The sequence below is a fragment of the Sceloporus undulatus genome, chromosome 2, assembly GCF_019175285.1.
Source record: "Sceloporus undulatus isolate JIND9_A2432 ecotype Alabama chromosome 2, SceUnd_v1.1, whole genome shotgun sequence".
NCBI lineage: Eukaryota > Metazoa > Chordata > Lepidosauria > Squamata > Phrynosomatidae > Sceloporus > Sceloporus undulatus.
Genome location: NC_056523.1, coordinates 193549528 through 193572049, shown reverse-complemented (window position 1 = coordinate 193572049; position 22522 = coordinate 193549528). Strand labels below are relative to the sequence as shown.

Sequence of the window (22522 nt, the reverse complement as noted above, 5' to 3'; positions counted from 1 at the left end):
CAGCATGTTCCTCCCCCCCAAAAGGTGAGCCTACTCTTCTCCAGAGATAAGGGTCAAGTTATAAATGTGTGTGTGTTCACTGTGAATCTATACATGCCAGAAAGGGAACACTAGTTGACATTTCACACTTGTCATTGTCGACGAAAACAGAAGCAGTGACAATCCCTCCGTTTCTCTTCTCACGTGGGAACCTGGAATGCGGTGGCTAGTATCAAGATTCTCCCGATGAGGCCTCAAAACCCATTGATGTCAAAGAATATGGAGGAAGAAAAACTTCCTGTTCAGAGCCTCCTTGCCTGGTTTCATCTCCTTTTCCATCCTATTCCTTAACCAAGACTGCTTTTTTGCTTCACCATTGCTACTCCTATTATTATGATTATTATATTATATTATAGTATTTATTATTATTCCGCTCTCCCTTTTTGAGGATCAAGTGAGTAACAGCAATTTAGCATGACTCACTTTGTCTGCATGGGCCAAAAGGCACATCCCACCCTTCTGGTAGCATCTTCTTCGAATGATGCATGGCCAAACCCTGGTTCTGGTGTGACAATCTGGATGATGTTCAGCAGTTCTGCCCCGACACGGGTAAACACATTAAAATTAGTTTTAAAAAACATACCTTTCACTCCAGATCTGCTGGGAAGTCCAGAGCCCTAATTCTGCACCAAGTGGCGTCTCCACTCCCATCCCAGAGAGCTGCTCTGCACATTCTACTGTCACCATCACTCCCTCTGAGGTCTGAACAAGGAGCAGGTCTAGGCACCTCATTTGACCTCAGAAGTGAGCACCCACTAGGACTGACATCACTCGGTGCAGTAACTCATGGCCCCAAACCTCCCATTGACCTCCTCCTACCACAACTAAGTCATGTTTTTGGACTAATCTTACCCATAAATCGTAAATCCCATATATCATGTGTAATTTTTTTTTTGAATTTTAAATTTATTTAAAAAACCCAACAACCCAGGGCCTTTCCTTTTCTCTCTCACGGTGCCTTCACACCATCCGCGCATTTATGGACACAGGTGAATGCCACAGCCCACTTTGGCAAAACACAGATTTGAGGAGCAGTGGTGTCACTCCCCCATTAGGGTGTACACCTGGTGTGGCCACATCCCCTGCACCCTTTAGTGATGCCACTGGAGCAACCCACAGTGGATGTGCCAGGCAGCTGAGGGATGTGTGTGCAGAGTTGCTCATGCGCAGGAACAGAGGGCCAGTAACAGGGGCAGGTGGAGCAGCTCCAGGCCAAGATTCTTGAGTTCCCTGGAATTATCCTAGCAGTGCAGACAAGCCTTATTTACAATGTTAAGGGCCAAATTCTCCAGAGGCTTATGTAACCAGGTTCCATATATAATTCATACAGTACATCTTCTCTTCTTCTTCATGATGTGCCTCCTTCTTTTCTCCCTCTTTTTTCATCTCCAGTTGCCAAGCTTTGAAGTTACCATTGAACCAGTGGAAAGTTTTTTATGTTGATACCAATGAAGATTTCACATGTCTATCACTGCAAGGTGGGTGTAATGGAGCGGTGAGAAATATGGGTGCATTGATATCAGCTAAATCCATTATTCTGTTTGAAAGACTGTTTGAGAATTTTGCCACTTGATCTGCATGTAGCGGATTCCAGGTATGTCTTGTCACAATGTCCTCCTCCCTCACAATTTTAACAGGTAGGAGTGAGGGCAATCATCCCGTTGCCCCACTCGCCTATTTCAACCCGCTATGTGGTAGTTTATCACCATAGCAGTAGTTTCCACTAACTCTGAAAAAGGAAATTGTTACATTAAAGAAAATAATAAGTTCTTCATGTATCCAAGTTTTTTGTGGGTTCGCTTTGGCTGTTCTGAGTTCTCTGCCGTTTTGCCGCTCTTGGTGCCTGGTGAACATCTTCAGAAATATGGCCACAGCCAAAACCCTGTTGCATCCAGGGGGCACACATGGGCGCGCCGGAATGGGATGGACTAGGAGCATCTATGCACAGGGATGCCGGCTGCCAGGGCATCCAATCAGTCCCACTCGTCCAGAGAGCCATTCTGAGACTGTTCAAGTGTTTCTCAAATGCACCCTCTAGGACGGATTTTTAGAGCTTGCAGCTCGTTCCGAGTGACAGCGGGTCAACGATCGAATTCACATCATAAGTGATGTGTATCAATGTATTTTTTCCTGGAACTCCTTCTTGGGCTTCGCCGTGATTCCAAAGGCTCTCATTTGATGAATTCAGAAAAAGTGATCAAATTTGCATTGAGCTCATTCGATTTCACTTCGAATTGGTCTGGTGTGGAGATCACTCCCGATGTCGGCCCCCTTGGCCCCTGCTCTGCCCATCATCCTCCACCTCTTCCTTCACCTATGCCCCCTTGCCACCTGCCCACCTCCCATCATCCTCTGCCTGCTCCTGTACCGATCCGTCCTACCCAGTGTTCCTGCAACCTATCCCATTATCCCCTGCTGCTCTGCATCCATCTCTCCTCTTGTCACCTGCCACCTATCCATATCCCCTGATGCCCTCAGTCCGAGAAGGATGAGCTTAAGAGGGGGCGGAAGATGACAGGTCCGAGCCCCACTGAGCATGCGCGGGTGCTGATTCAATCGTGAACCCTCAAAAGTTACGGTTTGGTAATACAATGTGCACATTACCACCATACGCTTGCTTGAATTCGAATGACGAGGCCATGACCAGAAGTCAAGAAACATAATTCTTCTTCCTTTACTCACTGCCTTGCCTTCCAAAAGTCCTGCTTTCCACCCAATCCCAAAAAGTTAGTGTGCAAGAAAAACTTCCTGAAGAATGGGACCATAATGAGACAATATTTACATAATCATTCTCGGGAGACTTTATTATGGGTGTGTGTGTGTGTGTTTTGTTTTGGGTTTTTTTAACTTTTGTGTTTTTCATGTAATTTAATTTAATGAGATGATTTACTTTTATTGTTAAGTTTGTAACCATTTTACGTGAGCCACTTAGGCCTTTTCTGGGGGAAGGCAGCATAAAATAAAATAAATAGGACAACTACACTTACCTGTCTTGCCCAGTGATGTCAATGTAGTCTTGCCTCATGTTGACCAACGGATAGATGTGAACAACATCAAGTCTTGCTCACTGTGTTTCCAGGACCTCTTGGGAAAAAAGTAAAGGTGTGCCTTTGTCCTCTTTGAGTGAACTTATGATGAAAAAAAAGTATTCCAGACCACTCAGGAGAATTCAATAAGATGGCCATATATTTGGTTGAATGAGAGTCAGAGAGTGGGTAAGAGAAAGAGTAGACAACTTGATTGTTTTTTCATTTCTCTCCTTCTAGATTGTTGATGGGGAGGGGGGCGCACCAAAAAGCCATGCTTCGCCCCGATTTCGCAACACCAGAGCTTTCGGAAACTCTCTCTAATCTCTGTACAGTGAGACAGAGTCCGGTGAGTTGTGGTCAAAGCCCGGAATGCAGAGGCTCATAGAGGGAACGATGGAGTTGCCTTAGTGGATGTCATCACAATGTTGTGTGAGGATAGTTCAGCTTCTGAATTTTGGTCAACTACACATCCTTTTCTCCTTTAAGCACAGATAAGACTTGGGTCAGTTTGTCTTCATGGCATTCATTCTCTAAAAACCAAACAAACGGAGGAAATTAAAAACTCTATCTAGTCCTAAAATGATTTTGGTAGTAAATGTGAACACCTGTCTAAATTTATTGTCACTAGAGAAAATATTCCATAATCTTTTATTTTCAGCTTTTTTTGGGGGGGGACATTATCCTATTTTTTTTCCAAATTGTCCATCTCGCTCACACTCGGTCCGATCCGTACTTCCCAGGCTCCTGAACATATGAACACTGTACAGAAGTGTTCACTGTTCTTGCTGAGAGTAGCACTAATGGAAGCTTACTGGAACATGATATTATCCAATAATGAAATAAAATGCTTTCTGAGCAAACGAGTCTCCATTAATACAAATTTTTAGTACCTTTGGATAGTCCTCAGTGGAAACAGGTAATAGAAAAGCTTGTTCCATCGGATCTTCACTGGCAAAGAGAGTATTAGGTGTATTTATTAGTTCATCAGGAGATTATGCTAGTCCTAACCGTCAAGGGGCCCAAGGATAAAGTGTAGTTCCAGCACAATTTTTTGCAGATGTGACCCTAAAGAATGATAATGTTTAATCATCAAACCAGCATTTTCTTTACAATCTTGCATTTAATGTGCTTGGGTTTGTATTTGGTCACTGGAAAGTAAACACAAGCTTTATTTCTAATTATGAATGAATAGGTGGCAATCTCTCTGAGTAAATCCCATTGTAGGAGGAAACATGGGTATCTCACACAGAGTAACTTCTCTTGATGTCTAATTGATCCTTGACTCTTCATTCAGAATCCCCTGTAATGCAGCAAGGATTCTGGTGTGCAGTGGCCTTTACACATTACATGATGATGATGAGATGAAGATGATGATGATGAGATGATGCTTTATTTATATAGTGCGTAGATTTACAGCGCTGTACAATACAACAATAAAAAACATAAGCAAACCTGCCCAGGTGTACATCTGAAAAATAATAGCAAAACCCTAATAAATAATATATCACAAACAGGAAGGGTTCATAAAATAAAGCAGCAACAATTAAAAAATCAATAACAAAAATAGTCATGCAGTGTGCCTGGATGCTTCATAGCAGAACAATCTCGATTGAACTGCCTATCAGGCAGCTGTTTACAATTTCATTTCTGTATTACCAACAGCAATTTGCTAAATGTCTTTTCTGTAAGTCACTATCATTATGGCTTACTATGTCTATCTCTGTGCGCTTTTCTTCAAGAGATGTACATTTCTATGGTCAATTCAGTCCACAGGCCTTCTTCAATGGACAAGCAATATGTGGAAATGTTCTCTAAGGACAGGAGGTTTTATGTACTACGCATGTACACTCTCAACATTTATCTGCCCATTAACAACTTGGTTTCGTATTTTTATCTACTTTCCTCTCCGCTCTTCCAGGAAGGACATGGTGGTGGCTGAGAAAGGAGGCATTAGCATCGTGACTCCCCCTATCAGCCCACTTCACAAAACCCCAATGTTCTTCAAGCCGGGTGCCTATGGACTGATGGTAATGGCCCAGTTGCCAGCCTTGATGCTTTCTCTTAAATCCAGAGCGGGTGCACAAATCACCGAGAAATTGCCCAAATCTTGCAAAGTCCTGAGAACAGTGATTAGTCTCAGCAGGAACTTCTATCACATCCACTCTCAGTTTTGTCTTTGGATTTCTTCACAGGTATACGTCACCAACCCTGATGGCTCCCCAGCTACTCAGGTCCTGTGGTATCAGAGCCCATTCAGGTCAGGCCACCACCCAGAATGATGGGACTGCCAAGCTGATCCTGAACACACACACAGCAAACATCAAGAGCTAAGATCACGTAAGTCATGCTGAGCTTATGTAAACTGTAGTCTTTGTAGTGTGAGGGGCAAGTTGCCCTGATCTTCAAAACACAAACCAGTGTTCATTACTGTCACACTTTTAGGGTAGGAACCGTTTCTCTGTGTAGAGTGCATACTTTGTGGGCAATTGGGTTTCAGGGCTGTGTTTTCAGTGGCTTCATTTATTATAGAATAATAGAATCCATAGAGTTGTAAGAGCCCAAGGGCCATCCAGTCACAACTACTTGCCAAGCAGGAACACAGAATCAAAGCACCCTCAACAGATGGCCATCCGCCTCTGGTTAAAGACCCCAAGGAAGGAGACACCTCACCCCCAAGGGAGTGTGTTCCACTGTCAACACTTATGTCAGGAAGTTCCTCCTAATGTAGATGGACTCTTTTCCTGCATTGCAATCATGTTCCGGCCTAGTCTCTGGAGCAGCAAAAACAATTGGCTCCATCTTCAGCAATGACATTCCCTTCAACTATTCTAACAGGGCTATCACTCACAACTTAACCTTATTTTCTCCACCGAAATTAGACTCCAGCTCCACAACTCTCTCACCAGGCATGTTTTGTTGTTGTTGTTGTTATTTGCACCCTTTGCCCGAGTCTGATTTCAAAATCCTCGCTCAAATTTACAGTTCATGAACATTTGCAAGAGTGACATAGTTTCCTCAACAGGCCAAAGAGCAGGAAGGAAGAAGGTTGACTCTGGGAGGATAGGAGGGTGGCAGAAAGTGGTGGAGGAGAAGTGGGAAAAGAATGAGAAGAAAAAGGGCATTCTGTCCTAGCATGTTTCACCCACGCAGCCATTACCTCTGGGACTATAACATGTAGAAAATAATCCCCGCCTTTATGCAGAATGTTTTCTACATTCACTATCTAGCCATTTCCATCTTCAAAGGGCGTTTCAGCCTCAGAGATGGTTCTTTATCCTGGCTTCTCTTACTTGTTTCTTTTCATTTCTCCACAATGTCACATACTATGTTTGAGGGTATATGCTGATGTGGTAGTTATCTGCTATTCTCATAACGAACGTAGTTCTTCTTCCTAGTGATGGTCACCCTACTGAGGTATCCCAATCCTCATGGGTATGAGGAAACTAGCTACTTTCTCTTCCCATGGCGATTATCTTTTCAGTGGCTCCTTATGGATTGCTGGTGATTAAGTTTAAAGGTTTCTGTGGTTCTTTGAGATTTTGTTAATCTTCTCACTCATGAGGTAAAAACCAAAAAGAGGAGCTCCCAGCTGAACGCCAGGCAACCGGACCATGGTGGCAAACCTACCAAACCCAGGGAGGATCTGGGAACTATCTCCATTTAGCAATCACAGCTCCTGAGCTCAAAGGCTGGGGATGGACTTGCCATCAACTTCAACGTGAGAGCAACAATCAAAATGTGCTGAACCATGAAGGAGATTTCACCTACATATAAGTGATGTAGCCCCTGGGCAAACTGAAATCCCATGGTCATATTCTTGTTTGCTTGTGACTTTGCATTTTGTTTCAAGGAAGGTAAGGAAAACCTCATTATGTGTCGTCCTCATGGGAAAGTAGGATCCGGAATTCCCTGCAACCCATCTCTTTTTTAAAGCTTTGACTGAGGGTAGCTTTTCAGTATGGCCCTCTGGAGACCTAAATAAGCAGACTCTTGTATGTCACAGTCCTTTAGAAAAGGTGGAAAACCATTTTTATTCCACTTATGGGCATGTGTGTGAAAGCCAGTGCTTTTACTTCTTCTGTCCGTATCCATTGTTTAACATTTAAATTTAATCTCAATTGTGGGACTACGGGGGGGGGGGGGGGGAAGAAGAGTAGCTCAACCATGGTGCGAGACTTGGAGGAACACACACACACCTATAGCAAAATAAGAAGAAAGGCAAGGAGGGCACTTGAACAGCCACCTCTGCCTGAGGAGGAGGCCATGGGAAAGCTCACTGGATCATGGCCTTCTGGCAGGGCCAATCCTGAGATTGCTTTAGTATCCTCACTTGTCCTGTCACTGGTCCCTGTTCCCGATGAGACACTTCTGCAGCTTCAACACATGCACACGCGGCACACAACACGCATGCACACTGGGGGAGTAGTCACACTCTCTCATCTCTTTTAGACACTTGTGCATCATGCGCAACAACAATGAATGCTTCGTGGGCCTGTGTGTGAAGAGAGTAAATGAGTGCATTGTGTCAGTGAAGAAAGAATGAAGAGCATGACTGAAAGTTACATTGGGAGAGTTATCACCTGGGGAAGAATGTCTCCAGGTTCGAAAGAAAAGAAAGTGGGGCCAATACCAATTTAACGCTTACATACCGAATTGTTATTAAATGCACAGAAGAACACAGCACCCACTCCAAAGCCAAAGTTAGTGCAGTGCAAAAGAAGATCATACTACTACGACCCTTCATGGTCTAGAATTCGAATTAGCATCCTGCACATGGCAGTGAGGGCAGAATGCGATCAGGACCTTTTTACACTTCTGGTGGGGCTTGCCTCTGGTTCCCAGGTTTTGCCTTGTTTCACGTTATTTGTTCATTCATTACCCTTTATTCCACATTAATCCACAATTCACATTACTTGGTCATTCATTACCCTTATTTCCACACGATTATTGGGCAGTGCAAACTTATATTTGTGCATTCATTGCCTCTTAAAGGATGAAAGGGAAGGAGAAGAAGGCCCAGGCAAGAGAGGAAGAGGAGGAGGGGAGGAACAGGGGGAGGGAGAACCTTTGTGGAGGAGCCCAACCTTGAATCCCAGCTGGGAGGGGTCATCAGTATTGCCAACCAGCCCCTTGGGATGAAGGGAGGCTGCCCTGTCACCTTCCCTCCCAACGCCTCAGACTGTTGCTCTATGGGGGGGGTGAGGAGAATGGGGAAGAGCCCCCATTGCCAAGGAGGGGGCCAAAAAAGGTGACAGTCTGTGCAGAACCGAGCTGGCGACTAAGGCTAAACACCTACGACGGAGAAATGTCCCAGTTTGGCACTGCTTTAATCTTTATGGTTCAGGCTAGGAATTCTGGGATTGGAGAGTTTGTTGTGAGTCCAGAGCATGCCCCTGAGGGAGAAACAGACCACTTCCCCAGGCCTGCACCACTCCTGGCCTCCAAGTCTTATGACACAGACATGAAGAAGCTGAAATCTGCCCTGCCGCAAACCCCAGGTTCAAATTCTGACTTGCTCGTGGGTGGTTTTAATGGAAATTCCTTCATCCATACTGTTTGCCTACCCTTCTTGCTCGGTTTTGTAGAAATAAAATGGAATAATGCCTCATATATACTACCCTAAGTTCTTTATTGAAAAGGAGGGGATAAAATATGATGGGCAAATACAGCAACACAGTATGTGTGAGATTGCTCAGAGTTTTCATAGCTCAATTTGAAATCAGAAAATTGGGTTAAACGGCACCATATACATATTAGTAAGCTTATATCACTGATTGCTGTTCCAACTTAGTTTCTGTATATGCTTGGTGTAGGGCAATTTCCATAATCAGTTACCTGACAGTCTCAGGTACATGGTACGACTGGGTGATCTGTAATGAAGGATTGGTAATAGTCTGGCTGACAACAATGCCATCTGGTGTCTGGAAGGGAAAGACATGTTTATGAGCGTGCTGAAAGGATACAAAATACCTGGACATATTATTTATGTTTCGTATGATAAAACCTTACTCTGGGCTTAATCTGTGCTCATCAGGGTGGGGAGATCAGAAATGATACAACAAGCCATAACACAGAATGCAAACCAGCAACTGCTGAAAGTTAACTTCAACCTATGGTGACCCTATGAATTAGAGACCTCCAAGTCATCCTATCCTCAGCAGCCCTGCTCAGTTCTTGCAAATTCATGGCTGTGGCTTCTCTGATTGAATCTATCCATCTGGAATGTGGTCTTCCTCTTTTCCTATTGCCCTCAACTTCACCAAGCATTTGCGTCTTTTCTAGTGAATCCTTTCTTCTCAAAATATGGTCAAAATACAGCAGCCTCAGTTTAGTCATCTATGCTTCTAGGGAGAGTTTGAGCAGGATTCAAATAATAGTTTAGCTGTAAAGCTCACTGGCTGGACCTGGGATAAACATTCAGGTCAAATTGTCATAAGGATAAAAAATGATATGCCACTCTGGGCTTTCATGAAAGAGGAGCATGAGATAAATTTAAGACATATAATTTCTTTTTTTCCTGGGTTTTAGTGAGATTGTTTTAATCCTGGGTTGCTAGTGAGACTGGCCAGTATTTCCAACTTTTTATGAAGCTTTGGTATGGAATATATATATAAAAGATACATGAAAAATACACAGAAAGAAAAGCTATACATCAAAGGAGGGACATGCAGCCAGTGGGTCCCATTTGGGAGAGCTCCAAAGCCCAAGAACCTCAAGAGCCCTGAGAGCCCCAAAGTACAAGATTCCCCAATTTTACATTTGGGGTCCCAAGAAAAATCCAAAACCACAGAACCATCATAAAACATGGAGAGTTTCTTTGTCCTGGTTTTTCCTTATTTTCTGTACTTGCTGGTCAAGGCACACCTTCAAGTCATCCCAACCATGGCATATTTGGTATTCCTTGGTTGGTCTCCCATCCAAGTTAGAGAAGACCCTGCTTAATTTCCACAATCAGATGGGATCTTGTGCCTTTAGGGGATTTAGGTTCTCAACATCCCCATCCCTTTCAGTTGCATAAATCAGCTGTGTTTGGTTGATTTCCAGAACTGGAAGCGACACCGGGCGATATCAGAAGGCCAGTGTGGGAAGGATCTTGGGGGAAACTGGTCCAAATCCCTCCTCAGTTGCCTCCCCACAAGATAAATGGTCTGCGTAATCAATCTGTCATCATATATATTTGTGCGAAATGTGAAGGAAGTCTCACCTATTTAGACAAGTCACCCACATCACACACTTGCCACATAAGATTCTCACCTCAAATTCAACAATCACGTTTTTGTCCAAACGTTCAGGCCATGACCCATAAGAGAAGACACGATAGAGCACTGAGGAGAAAAGTTGTGAAGAGGGGTATTGTTTTGTGAGCCAGGTCTAATCTACACTTCAAATAAGCAAGGTCTAATCTGCACTTCAGAAAATGTGTTTCATACCACTTTAACTGGCATGGCTTAATGCTATGGAATCCTGGGATTTGTAGTTTGCTGCAGCACAAAATCTCTGGTAGAGAAGGCAGAGAATATCTCAAAAATTACAAATCCCAGCATTAAGCTATGGCAGTTAAAGAGTGTCAAACTGCATTTTTCTACATGCAGATTGACTCTAAACACATGTTTGTTCCAGAACAACTTAAAATTCCACAACCAAAAAATGGGGAGAAGTATCCAGAGAGTAATACTTTTGACCTAAAGAAGTGATGTGTCTCGGGGGCTATTTATTTTATATTTTTACTCAGGGGCTGAGTATGGATTGTAGAGGGTCCTATGCAGTCAAAAATGTGCCCTTAGGCCATTTATCAGCGCCTTCTCCACAGATAGCAAAGGTTTAAATGTGAAGAAATGTGTTACATTTTATGAGGCTCCGCATCACCAGGGGATGGGAAATCGCAACTGTCCATGAGTGAGCCCTTTGATAAAGAGCAAACCTTCAAGATGGTTCTGGCCGAGTTTTAAAGCCCAACACCTCCTAAGGCTTTTTGTCCCGGATCTCTCTAACCCGCCCTCTAATCTTCCAGTTTGGTGCTGGTCAAAGCCCGACATGGACTCCTGGGTGCCTGGTGCCATCCCCAGCGGGGGGCCTCCACTGGGTGGTGTGTGGTTCTTTAGATAGTGTTCCCAAGGGGTCCAACCAGCATAGGCAGGAAAAGACAGAACGATCCAGAGACTGTCACAGGCCCTCCCAAAGTCATTCCTTCAATTGATAACGAAACATCATGTAGATTGGAAAGTGACTTTACAAGTTCCTCTGAGTATGGATGAGCCAATAACAGAAAGACTCCTCTGTATTGCAGGAAGGGTTTGGGGAGGGTTGGTGTAAAAATAAACACTGCATGGCATACACCCCCCACCCAATGTGTTTGGTTTGAAATGCACAAGGCTTCTTCCAAATATCCCATCAGCTCTAACTTCTGAGGATGATTTAGTTCTCTTTCAGATATCAAAAGCCTGGGGAAGTGGGGGAGGAACTAAGAAGGGAAAGAAAAGTACCAAAGGAACCAAAGGGTTGAGCAAGAGGCACATACTACATACATATTGGGAGAAAAGTGAGGACTACTGCCCAAACACTTGCCAGCTCTAGAAGGCTCCAGAAACATTTGTGACTCATTTGTGTGACTGAAGAGACCCATGGGAATTACATTATGCTGAGTAGGTCTTTGGTTGAGAGATGTAAGTGGCTTTAAAATGTTTAAATGCTTTAGTGTTTGGTTGTTTGTGATCAAACAAGAAGATAGGGTCTTTGGCTTTTTATTGTTGGATAGAAATATGGTTCTCAAAATTTTAGTCTTCTAGTGTTTGGGGTATTACCGCTCCAAATTTCTGCCATGCTGTCTGGGGACTATGGGGAATTGAAAACATCGAGACACCACTGGCTTAGAATAGTCCTCCAGTGTTTTGGACTTCAGCTCCCACAATTTCAGCCGTATGGCAAGTGCTCAGGATTCTTGGAGCTGAAGTTCTAAACATCTGGAAGACCTCAGTGTGGATAACCACTGGTGTAGAAATCAAGTTTCCGCAGGTGTTAATTTGTCATGGTAGTTCCACTTCCTATAATTCTTTGTCCACACAACACTCACAAGGCACAGGACCCCAGTCTCTCCTTCTTGTGGCCACCCAATGTAGCATAGAATTAGAAAAGAAGTGATCTTCTTTGAACAAACGTCAACTATCTTGAAGGGGTTGGGGGTAAAAGACACCTGTCTCTAGCTCCAGTTCCAGGAAGGCATCTCATGATGGCAAAAATGTAGCCATTAAAATGAAGGACTAATCCACATTCACACTGGTATCTCAGCTAAGTCTTCAGGTGGAACTGGGAGAAGGCTTTGTTTAGTTATGTTTTTTCATGTATATGCTGCCTTTCTCCCAGAGTGGGATCCATGGTGGCTTCCAGATATAGTAAATTAAAAATATTGACAGTAAAATGTAAAAACATTATAATCACCTCATAAAACACACTAAAATCATTTTTAAAACAACCCAAAGTTTAAAAGATAATCAGACATCCCAAAAAAGATCCTATTTATACATTAAAAGCCTTCCTATACCTGAAGATCCAGGTGTGTAGATGTGTTTTGTCCGTCTGGATGAAGAGGTAACCACTTGGAAGGAGACCAGAACCACCTTCTCAAGCGTGAACTGAGGACAAATAGCCTGGACAACCACATACTGGTTTTTTGGGATCCTTCTTTAGGTCTTTTGCAGGAACCTGTATGGAAAATCAGAAACTGAGAATTAACTAGCTTTTTCCACCAAAGTAAACATTACAACAGAAATTATGTCCTGGTAGGTAATTTATTGGGACTACTACAGTCCCAAAAAACTAACTCTTTCTTTGAAGTTATGCAATGCAAGCTGTTGTTTCTCCTTCTCCTCCCCAAAATAGTGTAGGGCTCCGTTAGGCAATTTGGATGCTGTCTGAATCTTTCTGTAACAATCTCAAACCAGCCCAGTCCATCTGTCATAGGTTGCATTTGTCTAGTCACTGGGCTTCTCCTCCCCTCTATAAGAGGATGTACATACAACCACCCCTTCTTCAACTGGATTGGGCCTCAGCAACCTTATGCCACGGCCAATCCAGCCTCTGGAGGGCATTAAAAGGAGCTGCAAAAAGCCCTCCCAGGGTGCCATAGCCCTGGCCGTGTGGCTGTATGGTGCCCCTTCAGCGCTGTGTCCTTTGGACATCAGGGTGCCCAGTGGAGGTGGAGTCACTGTGTGTCATCAAGATGCTATGCGCCGACTCTGCCCCCAGGTTGACCTTTTGACCAGTCTGGATAGCCCCTAAGTTTATTATAAACAGCCACATGTATTTAGACTAACTTCCTTTTAAGCCCACATTAACTGTTTCATGGAGGTGTCCACACTGACCAATTAGGTGGCTTCAAATCAACTTGACGCTAGCTGTTTGAGAATTCACAAGGCAAAACTGGGCGGAAGTGAAATGAGCTGCATTCCAGTGCTAAAAACTGAAGCAAAGAAGCTCACAATACTCCGATTTAGGGTGGAAATGCACATATCTCACCTGCACTGTGCCAATGTGGGACTGTAGTGCAGGGAATAAATCATAGTGCAGCATGGACCTATGGTATGGACTGTCCATGGGTATTTGAGCGGCCTTGGGAGTGGCTGAGCTGACAGCAGAGTTTCAACCCACATTCAGAAACCAAGATTGAGCCACATTTTCTTGTCCTTTTGCTCTGACCATAGCTTCATTGCATTCAGTAAGGGGGCCTTACGCTAAAGATAAACATAGATGCAACCAGGGTGATTGTACTACTCTAGTGCTGCTAAGGAGCTCTCTTTGAGAGCAAGAATCTTCTTCCTCTTCCAGGAGGGATTTCCTTAATCCTTCTTGGTAAGAGGAAATGCCAGCACTTTGCCCAAGAATTTTAAGGCCCATATGCAACTAAAAGAGCCATGTAACAACCAGCAGTACATATCCAGCCAAAGGAACATGAGAACCTTGTCTTTGTATTCTCTGTTCTTCATCCTTTTCTATCTATTTGTCAGCACTCAAACTCTTCAAAGCCAAATCAGTTGCACAACTGCTTTATGGATCCAGCAAGGACATGCCCCCTTCCCAACTCTGCCCCATTAGAACTGGTGCAATCCAAATTTCTAAGATCAGCATTCCAAGCTCCAAAGTGTGTCTCCAATGCAATTCTGAGACTGGAGTCAGGCTTAGGCTTTTGAAAATGGAAGCCGAGAGCGTGTGACTATACTCAGCTACTGGCTCCGACTATTCTTCTTTCCCCCAATTACCCTGACTGATGAATTCCAGTCTACATGGAAACAGATGGCGATTACTAAAATTCTCTACTTGGTCTTCTCCCAATCTTTTGCTCAGCATGGCATATGAAGAAGCTGAAGCAACCATCAAACAACAGGTGATACATATAGAGCGACAGCTAGCCCTAGCTGGTGCCCCAACTTTTATTGTTAGTGACTCCAACAGATACTTGGCAAGCATCACCTCCGGCATATGTAGCAAAATTTGAAATACCTACACTGGAGAGCTTTTATTTTGGCACAATGCCATGCCCTCCCCTCAGCTATTCTTGAAGCCTATATAAGAAGATCCCCTTCTCAGACAACCTATGTCCTGTGATTCTGGCCAAATAGAGACAACAGAGCACATATTACTCTAGTGCTCATACTACAGGACATCCAATCTCGCCTATCTCACTCTATGTATAACATCAAGGGCCCACTAGTCCTTATGCACTTCTTTGCTATTTTCAGACGACACTCTGGATATAACATATAATGATGTCAGATTCTGTGCAGTCCCTGTGCAGCTAATGTTAAAATCATCAGGCAATGGCAGGAGGCTAGAACTAACTTACCCTGCCGCACTGGATTTTAAAAGAATGCTTTTAACCTGTATTTTAACCTTGTTTTTACCGTTACCTTTTTACTGTGCTGGTCTAGACCCTAATAAAGCTGAACATCTATTGTTACCAATAAAGATAATGTGTACTCTCAATGACTTAGAATACTGCCACAATGCAGAATTAATGTCATTGTCACCACTTTAACTGTCCATGGCTCCATCCTAGGAATCCTGGGGTTTGTAATTTGTAATCTGCTGTGTGAACCGAGCTCTCTAACAGAGAATGCAAAATATCTCACAAAACTACAAATCCAGAATTCGGGGCTTCCAATCCTCTCCTACCTTTTTTGGGTGAAGATCCATTTTTTCTGCCCCCCCCCCCCCCGCATGACTCTGGCAGTGCAGTTTTTCACTGTGAAACTACCCCCCCCCCATGTATGGAATAACAGAAAACTTTATAGACCTTATCAGACAGTTACTTCTGTTTCCCATATACTGTTTATTGCTTGCTCAATCCTGCTTGCCCAACCCGAACCTAAAGCAGCTACTCGCTTCAGAGGGAGAGGAGGAAAGGGCATTGCAGATAGAGTGTTGTTTCTTACTGCTATCCCTATAATCTTCAAGGGATCAGGAACGATCTCCGAATCATTCCGTACAGCCAATGAGTGCCTAAACTGCTACAATGAATTGTGTGTTCTGACCATCACCAGCCCAACATCTCCTTCCACCAAGCGTTGCCTGCACATATCCTCAAGAAATGTATTGTACATTAATAGTCTCTCTGAAATCTCTAGTAATTGGTCTGTATGGTCTGCTTCCTATGCATAATTCTGCTAATTTATTTTCCTTTCCCAACTGAAATTAACTACATGGGCGATTCACTTTTCTTTCCCTACTCAGATTATCTCAGGAGACTTTAAAAATGGTGCTATACATGTCTACTGTATTGTTCAATGAAGGAATGACCTCCCAGATAAGTGGATTTCTTGCTTTCAGAGGGTGGCCCCTCGATAGCCCCCACCCCCTACCCACCTTATGGAAGGATTGCCATCATGCCATTCTCGGTTCAAGGTAGTTTGATCTGTGTACAAAGTGTTCTTCTTCTGTGGGAAATCATGGACGAGACGGTCACCTCTGTGGCACGGTGAGTCCCATGGCCTCCACCACAATCTGCTCTTCACTCTCAATCCATGGACACTAGGCACAACCATGGAGTAGCTTACAAAAGAGGAAAGGTTCATCACTGAGTGGTTTCAGAAGTTAAATGAGAGAGTATTCTCCATGTTGTACCTCTGAAGACTCTTGTTTGGAACGATCAAGGAACAAATTGTTTCAATGCAACATTAAAGGCACATAAGAAATTCACACTCAACTGCCTACTACTTCCACCTACCCTTCCCTAAGTGGCGTGTATTCTGCTACTTTCCTTCTGTCACAGAAACACTGAATCTCACTGTCTCTGGGCGGATGTGAGAATCACACAGTGTCTCTAATGTTGAACTGCAACTCCCAGGAGCCCGAGATGGTATACCAATGCTGTGAGCTAAAGTCTCCAGAACACCTAGAATGTTGGTCCAGCTATCCAGGTCTTTCCCGGTCTGGCCATACCAGTGGGCAACTGAGGCAGGAGAGAAGAGAGAGAAACACTGTGGGGCTATCCATTCCTTGCCTGCTTGTCGAGCTCCCTGGATCCTTCCAGATCTGGCCAAGCTGATGGACAAGACAGAGGGAAGAAAAGGCAGGGCTGTCCACTATCTCAGCAGCTCACCATCCAGCCTCTTGGTTCTTCATGACAGAGGGTGGGTGGGGCAGAGGGAGGGAAGGGACACAGGGCTGTTCAGTTTCTGACCACCCTGGTGACCCAACCTTACTGTGCCACTGATGATTTCTCACACTATGTGTGGTATGCACTACGCCTTTCTTGTGTGGCCGTCGGTGACATTTATTTTGAACTATTAAGATGACAGTGAATTTATAGGACAGTTTGCTACACAGAGAGCAGCTATGTCTTCCCATGATATGAATCAATCATACCCTCCAGCTGTCTCAGTTTGGCAAAGACAGTCCCAAATAATTCTTTGTCACACTACTTTTTCAGCAGCTTTTTAAATGACCCAGTTCTCTCTCTTTCTCCCACTTTCCCTCTGAGCCCTCAGTTTACTTTAGTTGCTGCAAACTGAATTTAAGAGCAAGAGACATTTGCATAGCAGTTAGCCTAAAAAGGAAGGAAAGGAAGAGCAGAATCTTGCTCTTCCCAGTAGACTCAGGCAAAAACAAATTTCTGCCAGCCTTTCCTAAGTGTGTGGTTCCTCCACATTAATAACTTTTGCTATCTTGTCTATACTCTGGTGGTGCTTCACCACTCCTATCCCATTTCCTATGTGAATGTTTGAGGTATCACCAACTGGCTAAGTATATTTATATGTCAAGGCCCTAACTAAGGCCCTGAACAGACTGGCGATAAATGCTGGCTAGGGGCACAGTGGTGACATGGTGACCACACACTAGCCGCCTTGACACCCCCCCCCCCCTGCCAGCATCACACAACGTACCCCACCACATGGAGGTGGCATCACACTGTGTCTTGTGCAGCGTTATAATGCGTTGCACCAAAGAGGTGTGGAAGAGCTGCAGCAGGCACCGTTTCCACAGCTTCTTTTTATGGCTTCTTTTTAGCGCTGGCTGGGGGGAGTGGTGTGCCTTTGCCTTGTCCCTAATCCAGTGCTTCTAAGGGCAGTGTGAGCTGCCTTTTAGGGGCTGTCTGCTGAGAGCCCTAAGACAGCTAGGTTAAACATCTGGTTCCTCACACACAGTGCTACATTCTGTGATCCTAACATGACCTCAGAAGCACACCTACATCAGAACTAGTTAGTTGCATTCTTGTTTATCCTCGACTTGTTAAGAGAAGCTTTGAGTGCTTTTGATGACCACACAATATTCTTTGCAAAACCACTGGGGAGCTTTGGCCATAGAAGATACAGTGGTGTAATCCCAAGGAAATTCAAGCCCACAAGGAAATTTGTTTTTCTAAATTTCTGCCAAGTTCATTGTTCTAAAGAAGCAGAACCATGTGTCAGGTGCATGTGTCGAGACAACTAGAGAGTATGATGGCTTTGGATACTGCAAACCTTAAGTTATGGAACGGTGCTATTTGGCTTACATACTGTGATAATATATGAAGGGCTCTGAACACTGGTAGCTGCTATTCATATTTGTATGAATTTGATTCATTTTGTTATTGCACAAAATTTTGTGATCATTTTTTGCTGGTGTGATGTTTATTTTATTTTGAGGTGTGCTACTTATATTTTAACTTTTATGGAATAGACGCCTCTTTGGAAGGGCCTTTCCATTACAAGAGACTTATAAACATTTTGAATGAATAACTAAGTTTGTAGAAAACAAAATATTATAAACTAATTGTGAGAAATGTACCCAAGTCAAAGGACAGTGCTGATTTTGACATTATCTGCATGCTAAAAGTCGACTCTAAGAAGAAGAAAGAAGGAAAAAGGGAACATGGTTTCTTGGATAATTAAAGACCTTTATAGGGGAAAGTATATGATATCTGTCTTGCACGCCTTTCAATGAATCCTCTGGGTTCAACATACCTTGATTCCTTAATGCTTGTGGTAGGCTGATACTCTAGGTGTAGGCATGAATTGCCTAATACCCTAAAGTACGAGATCCAATCTGATCTTGAAAGCTAAGCAGAGTTACCCTGGATTGGGAACTGCTAATGAACCCAGATGCTGTGTGGGTATATTTCAGAGGAATAAACTGGCAAAAAATTCTGAGCATTCTTGCTACAAAATTTAAGGAGTTGCCATAATCAGCAGGCACTTGAAGGCAATTTTACACAGGAGAGAGACATGGACTGACACAATCAACTGAGACATCTGATGGCCATTAATTACAGGATTTATTGCGGGGATATTATTTTGCAAAAGGGAACCTCATTAGTTAATTTGTTTTGTTTTTCCAGTAATATTTTAGTGAGAGTTTCTAGGAGGCAATGGTATCTTAGGGTGTTGTGGGTGTGTGGCCCTCATTGGGTCACACCCTAGAAAGGATGACACCTATGGGGTGAGAAGGGCAAGTACACCCCTCACACTTTTTTCCACAGTAGTGCAGACTCCTCTGCACCCCTCTGACCCCCCACCATAGCTTTGCTCTTACTCCTGAAGAGAAGGCACACCAGCAGTGAAGAATAGGGCTGAGCACAGTCTACCTGATCCCCCGCTGCATGTCGCTCTACTCCGGAGGGTGAAGATGCCCTGGTAGGAACAGCAGGCAAGAGGCGAACATCACCTTTTGGTCACAGATTGAAGTCTGCCCCTGCCCAGAACCCTGTCCCTCACACCAGGTGACACAGGTGTGGGGACAAACACTGAGAGAGGAACTGTTGTTTTCATGAGCTTCGCAAGGATTTTTAATCTGTCAAATGCACTAAATTTGCTGGATCCATATTAAACTGACAGGCACAAACTATCTGTAATATCTTTGGGCTGTACAGATGGCTTCAGGCCACGGCAACCACCTGCCACAGTCTCTCAGGGAACAAAGAAGAAGCCACAAAAAACAACTTTCTTGCTCCCTGGAGGGGCATCATAGGCGTAGCAGCATACCATGATGATGCTTCTTCCGTGCTGCGCTGTTTGGGCGCTGCACCGGAGGTGCGTCATCTTGGCAGTGCCATGTAAACAGGTTCACGCCAAAATGGATCCTGCCCACAGCGGTAGGACTTGGAGCTCACCCCGTGCACAGGCTGGCACAAAGTGCCAGTATGTATAGCCCCTTTGTCCTATTGCATAACTTCTGCCACAGCTTTTCATCTCTTTGTCCACATACCTATCTATAGCCGCCCACTGTCCTTCTAACTCCTCTGTTGAACTTTGTACTTGAATGCCGTGTCAACTGGCAAAATAAGAGCTTTTGATTTATTGTTTTAAACCTTTCAGAAACCACACTTTCTCCTAGCCATATTTTCCTGACACTAATTTCTTCTTTCCCTGCGTTCTCTCCCACTTCCTAGATAACTCCTCCTCACTCCCACATAATGTTAATTGCAAAAGCAGTGCGGCTTCCTAATGATGTGCATGGAAACCACCTTAGAAACTTCACAAAATCTAAAACTGGCTGGGAAGGGGTGACAACACTTTAATAAAGCTACTAAGATGCCACATATTGTTTCAATGGCATACGTTGAAATGGAAAAAAATTGTCCAATAACACCTAACCAAAGAGATGCCAATGAGAAAGTGTGTTTCTAACTTTTAAATGAATTTGCACCCTTTCTACCTAGGGTTGCAAGGTGAAAAATGGGGACAGTGCCTATGCTTTTTAATAGTTGAATAGAAAAGGAATTTCAGCAAATATTGCTTGTTACATTGGTTACAATTACAAGTAACAACTGCCCAAATTCTCTCTTCTATCAGTTTTCTGCCAATTTTGATTCTGGCAAGCCTATCTATACTTGGCAATTGGCACGGTCATCCTCAAATCTACCTCTCTTCTAATGCTGCCAAGTTTCAGATCACCCACCTGAACCATTTTCTGAGAAAATGCTCGAAGAACCCATCCACACATCCCTGTACCTATAATGGCGGGATGAAATTCTCTGACTGAGCCTAACATAGGCCTACTTTGTGCCATTAATTAAAATAATGTTTCTTGCACTGGAAAAATAAAGCCGTTTGACACCACTAAATGCCATGACTCCGTGCTATGGGGATTTGGGGATTATAGTTTTGTGAGCCATTTAGCTTTCACTGTCAGAGAGCCCTGGTGCCATATGAAATACAAATCCTAGGATTCCATTGCACTGAGCCATGGACAGTTAAAGTGTGTCAAAATACTTATTTCTGCAGTGCAGATGCAAGCAATAATTTCCATGGATGAATAGATGACTTGTTCCACTTTTTGTCCTTTGCACCCGCCAGTGGTTTCTGGTTGCAGGCAACATAAAAGATTTTAGGTCTGGATTCCGTTTTATTTCCCTCTAAAACTTCTTCTAAGCAGCATTTACATTCCAGCCCAGTTTTACTTCCACTCTCTAATCACAGGTTTTAGAGGGCTATCCATGGTTTACCTGTATGTAAATGACTTGTCTACTTATAGAAAGACCCTGAAGCCATTTACCACTGTGCCCAGTGTGCAAATAGGTCCAAGGCATCCTAGTTACTCCTAAATTGCATGTAGGGGTAGTTAGAATGGTACCCTGACATTTCACTTATTCCATGAGAACACTGTGGTGTAAGGTTTGTTATGACTCAGAACTTTTCGAGTCTCAGAAGTATGATGAAGGGTAGATGGACTAGGACTGTATTCAAGTACAGTGGAGTCATTGCAATGACATTTACATTTCTTACCGCTTAGTAGTGGACCTGGCACTCTTTAAGCAGTTCAAATCACTTTTGGTTACATTTTAATCACCACCATGGTGTAGTTAGGTGGGAGGAAAAGATCTGATTTGGAGTTTCTGCCTCAGATACCTTATCTGGGGAAAGTCATAATGTTGAAGCAGCCCAAACCCCTCTAGAAGAACAAGAATCCTAACTTGGTGGATCTTCACAATGTACAGCTATAGAAAAGAAGACAAGAAAGGGGAATGACTCCCTCTTATTTAGCACATGACCTGGAAATGTTGGGATGGGCTGCTGAATTTGATCATGTACTTACAGTTGGCTGTGGGACGAAGTCGGGAAACAGACCAGGAGGGCAGCACCAGATAGAGAGGGAGCCTCCCTCATGAACTGGGGGTCAGGCAGCAGGGAAAGCTCCAACCCAGCCTTAATGAGAGCCCGTTCCAAGCCAAACCTTTTGCAATAGCAAGTTTTACAGCAGATAGGGAGGAGGTGAGCAACCTGGGAATTTCAGAGAAGGAACTAAAAAGTCTGTCAAACATAGAAAGAACGCTTTGTCTTTTTACTTTTAAAGCCTCGGCTAATCAGTATTATGTTGCAATCTTCTCTGCAAAAGTGTACTAAGAGTGTGCAATCAGCAAAACTCCCATGAACTGGGGTGGTTTTAGCTTGAATACATCTAGAAAAGTGCAAAATGAAAAATGAAGCTTCTCTCTCATTCTCTCTCTTACTGAGGAGCATATTGCATGGATATTAATTCAGTTTACTCATTCTGGTTAACCCTTAATTGGGTGACATCCTGATATCATCGTAAGTTTTTGGCTCCCAATTTGCTGCCTGAATACATCCTGTGTCCATCCACACTTCCAGAGCTGTTCCTCCTGGCTCTTTTTGGATCCGAGAGTTTTCCAGCTGCTGGAACCCTCCTGGAAGTGAGGATGAGCCCAGCATGTATTGGGTGTGGGAAATTGGAGCCAAAAACCTTGTGATAATGTCAGGATGCCACTCAAATTAAGGTTAAACCGACTGAGGTAAAAAGAATTATATCCATGCGATAAGCTCCTGAGTATGGTTAACTTGGAATCGGGCCTAAGCGAGGAAATTTTGCAACGCAGAACAAGACTGCTCATGGGACATCACTTACGTCTTTCAATAAAGAGAAGTAAGAAAATAAAATTTTAACATTGTAGTTCTACTCTATTTGTAGAAAATATTTTAATGCTAAAATATGAACCAAAGAGCCAGTGTGGGTAGTGGTCTGAGCAT

At 43.6% G+C, this 22522-nt stretch overlaps 1 protein-coding gene and 1 long non-coding RNA gene across 2 annotated transcripts in view; one reads left to right on the top strand and one right to left on the bottom strand.

The window, feature by feature from the left end:
• Positions 1-1485: 1485 nt before the first annotated feature.
• LOC121920513 (venom factor-like) overlaps positions 1486-22522 on the top strand; it is an 87493-nt gene continuing 66456 nt past the window's right edge. The window contains exon 1 of the mRNA XM_042447651.1: positions 1486-1517. Within this exon, the coding sequence (XP_042303585.1) occupies positions 1501-1517 (17 nt within the window). The 5' untranslated portion in view covers positions 1486-1500. The remainder of the gene's footprint in view (positions 1518-22522) is intronic.
• Positions 8525-12803, bottom strand: LOC121921770. The gene is made up of 3 exons (XR_006102041.1): positions 12607-12803; positions 10323-10393; positions 8525-8989 (listed from the first exon to the last, which is right to left on the bottom strand). It is a non-coding gene; the product is annotated as an uncharacterized LOC121921770 (long non-coding RNA).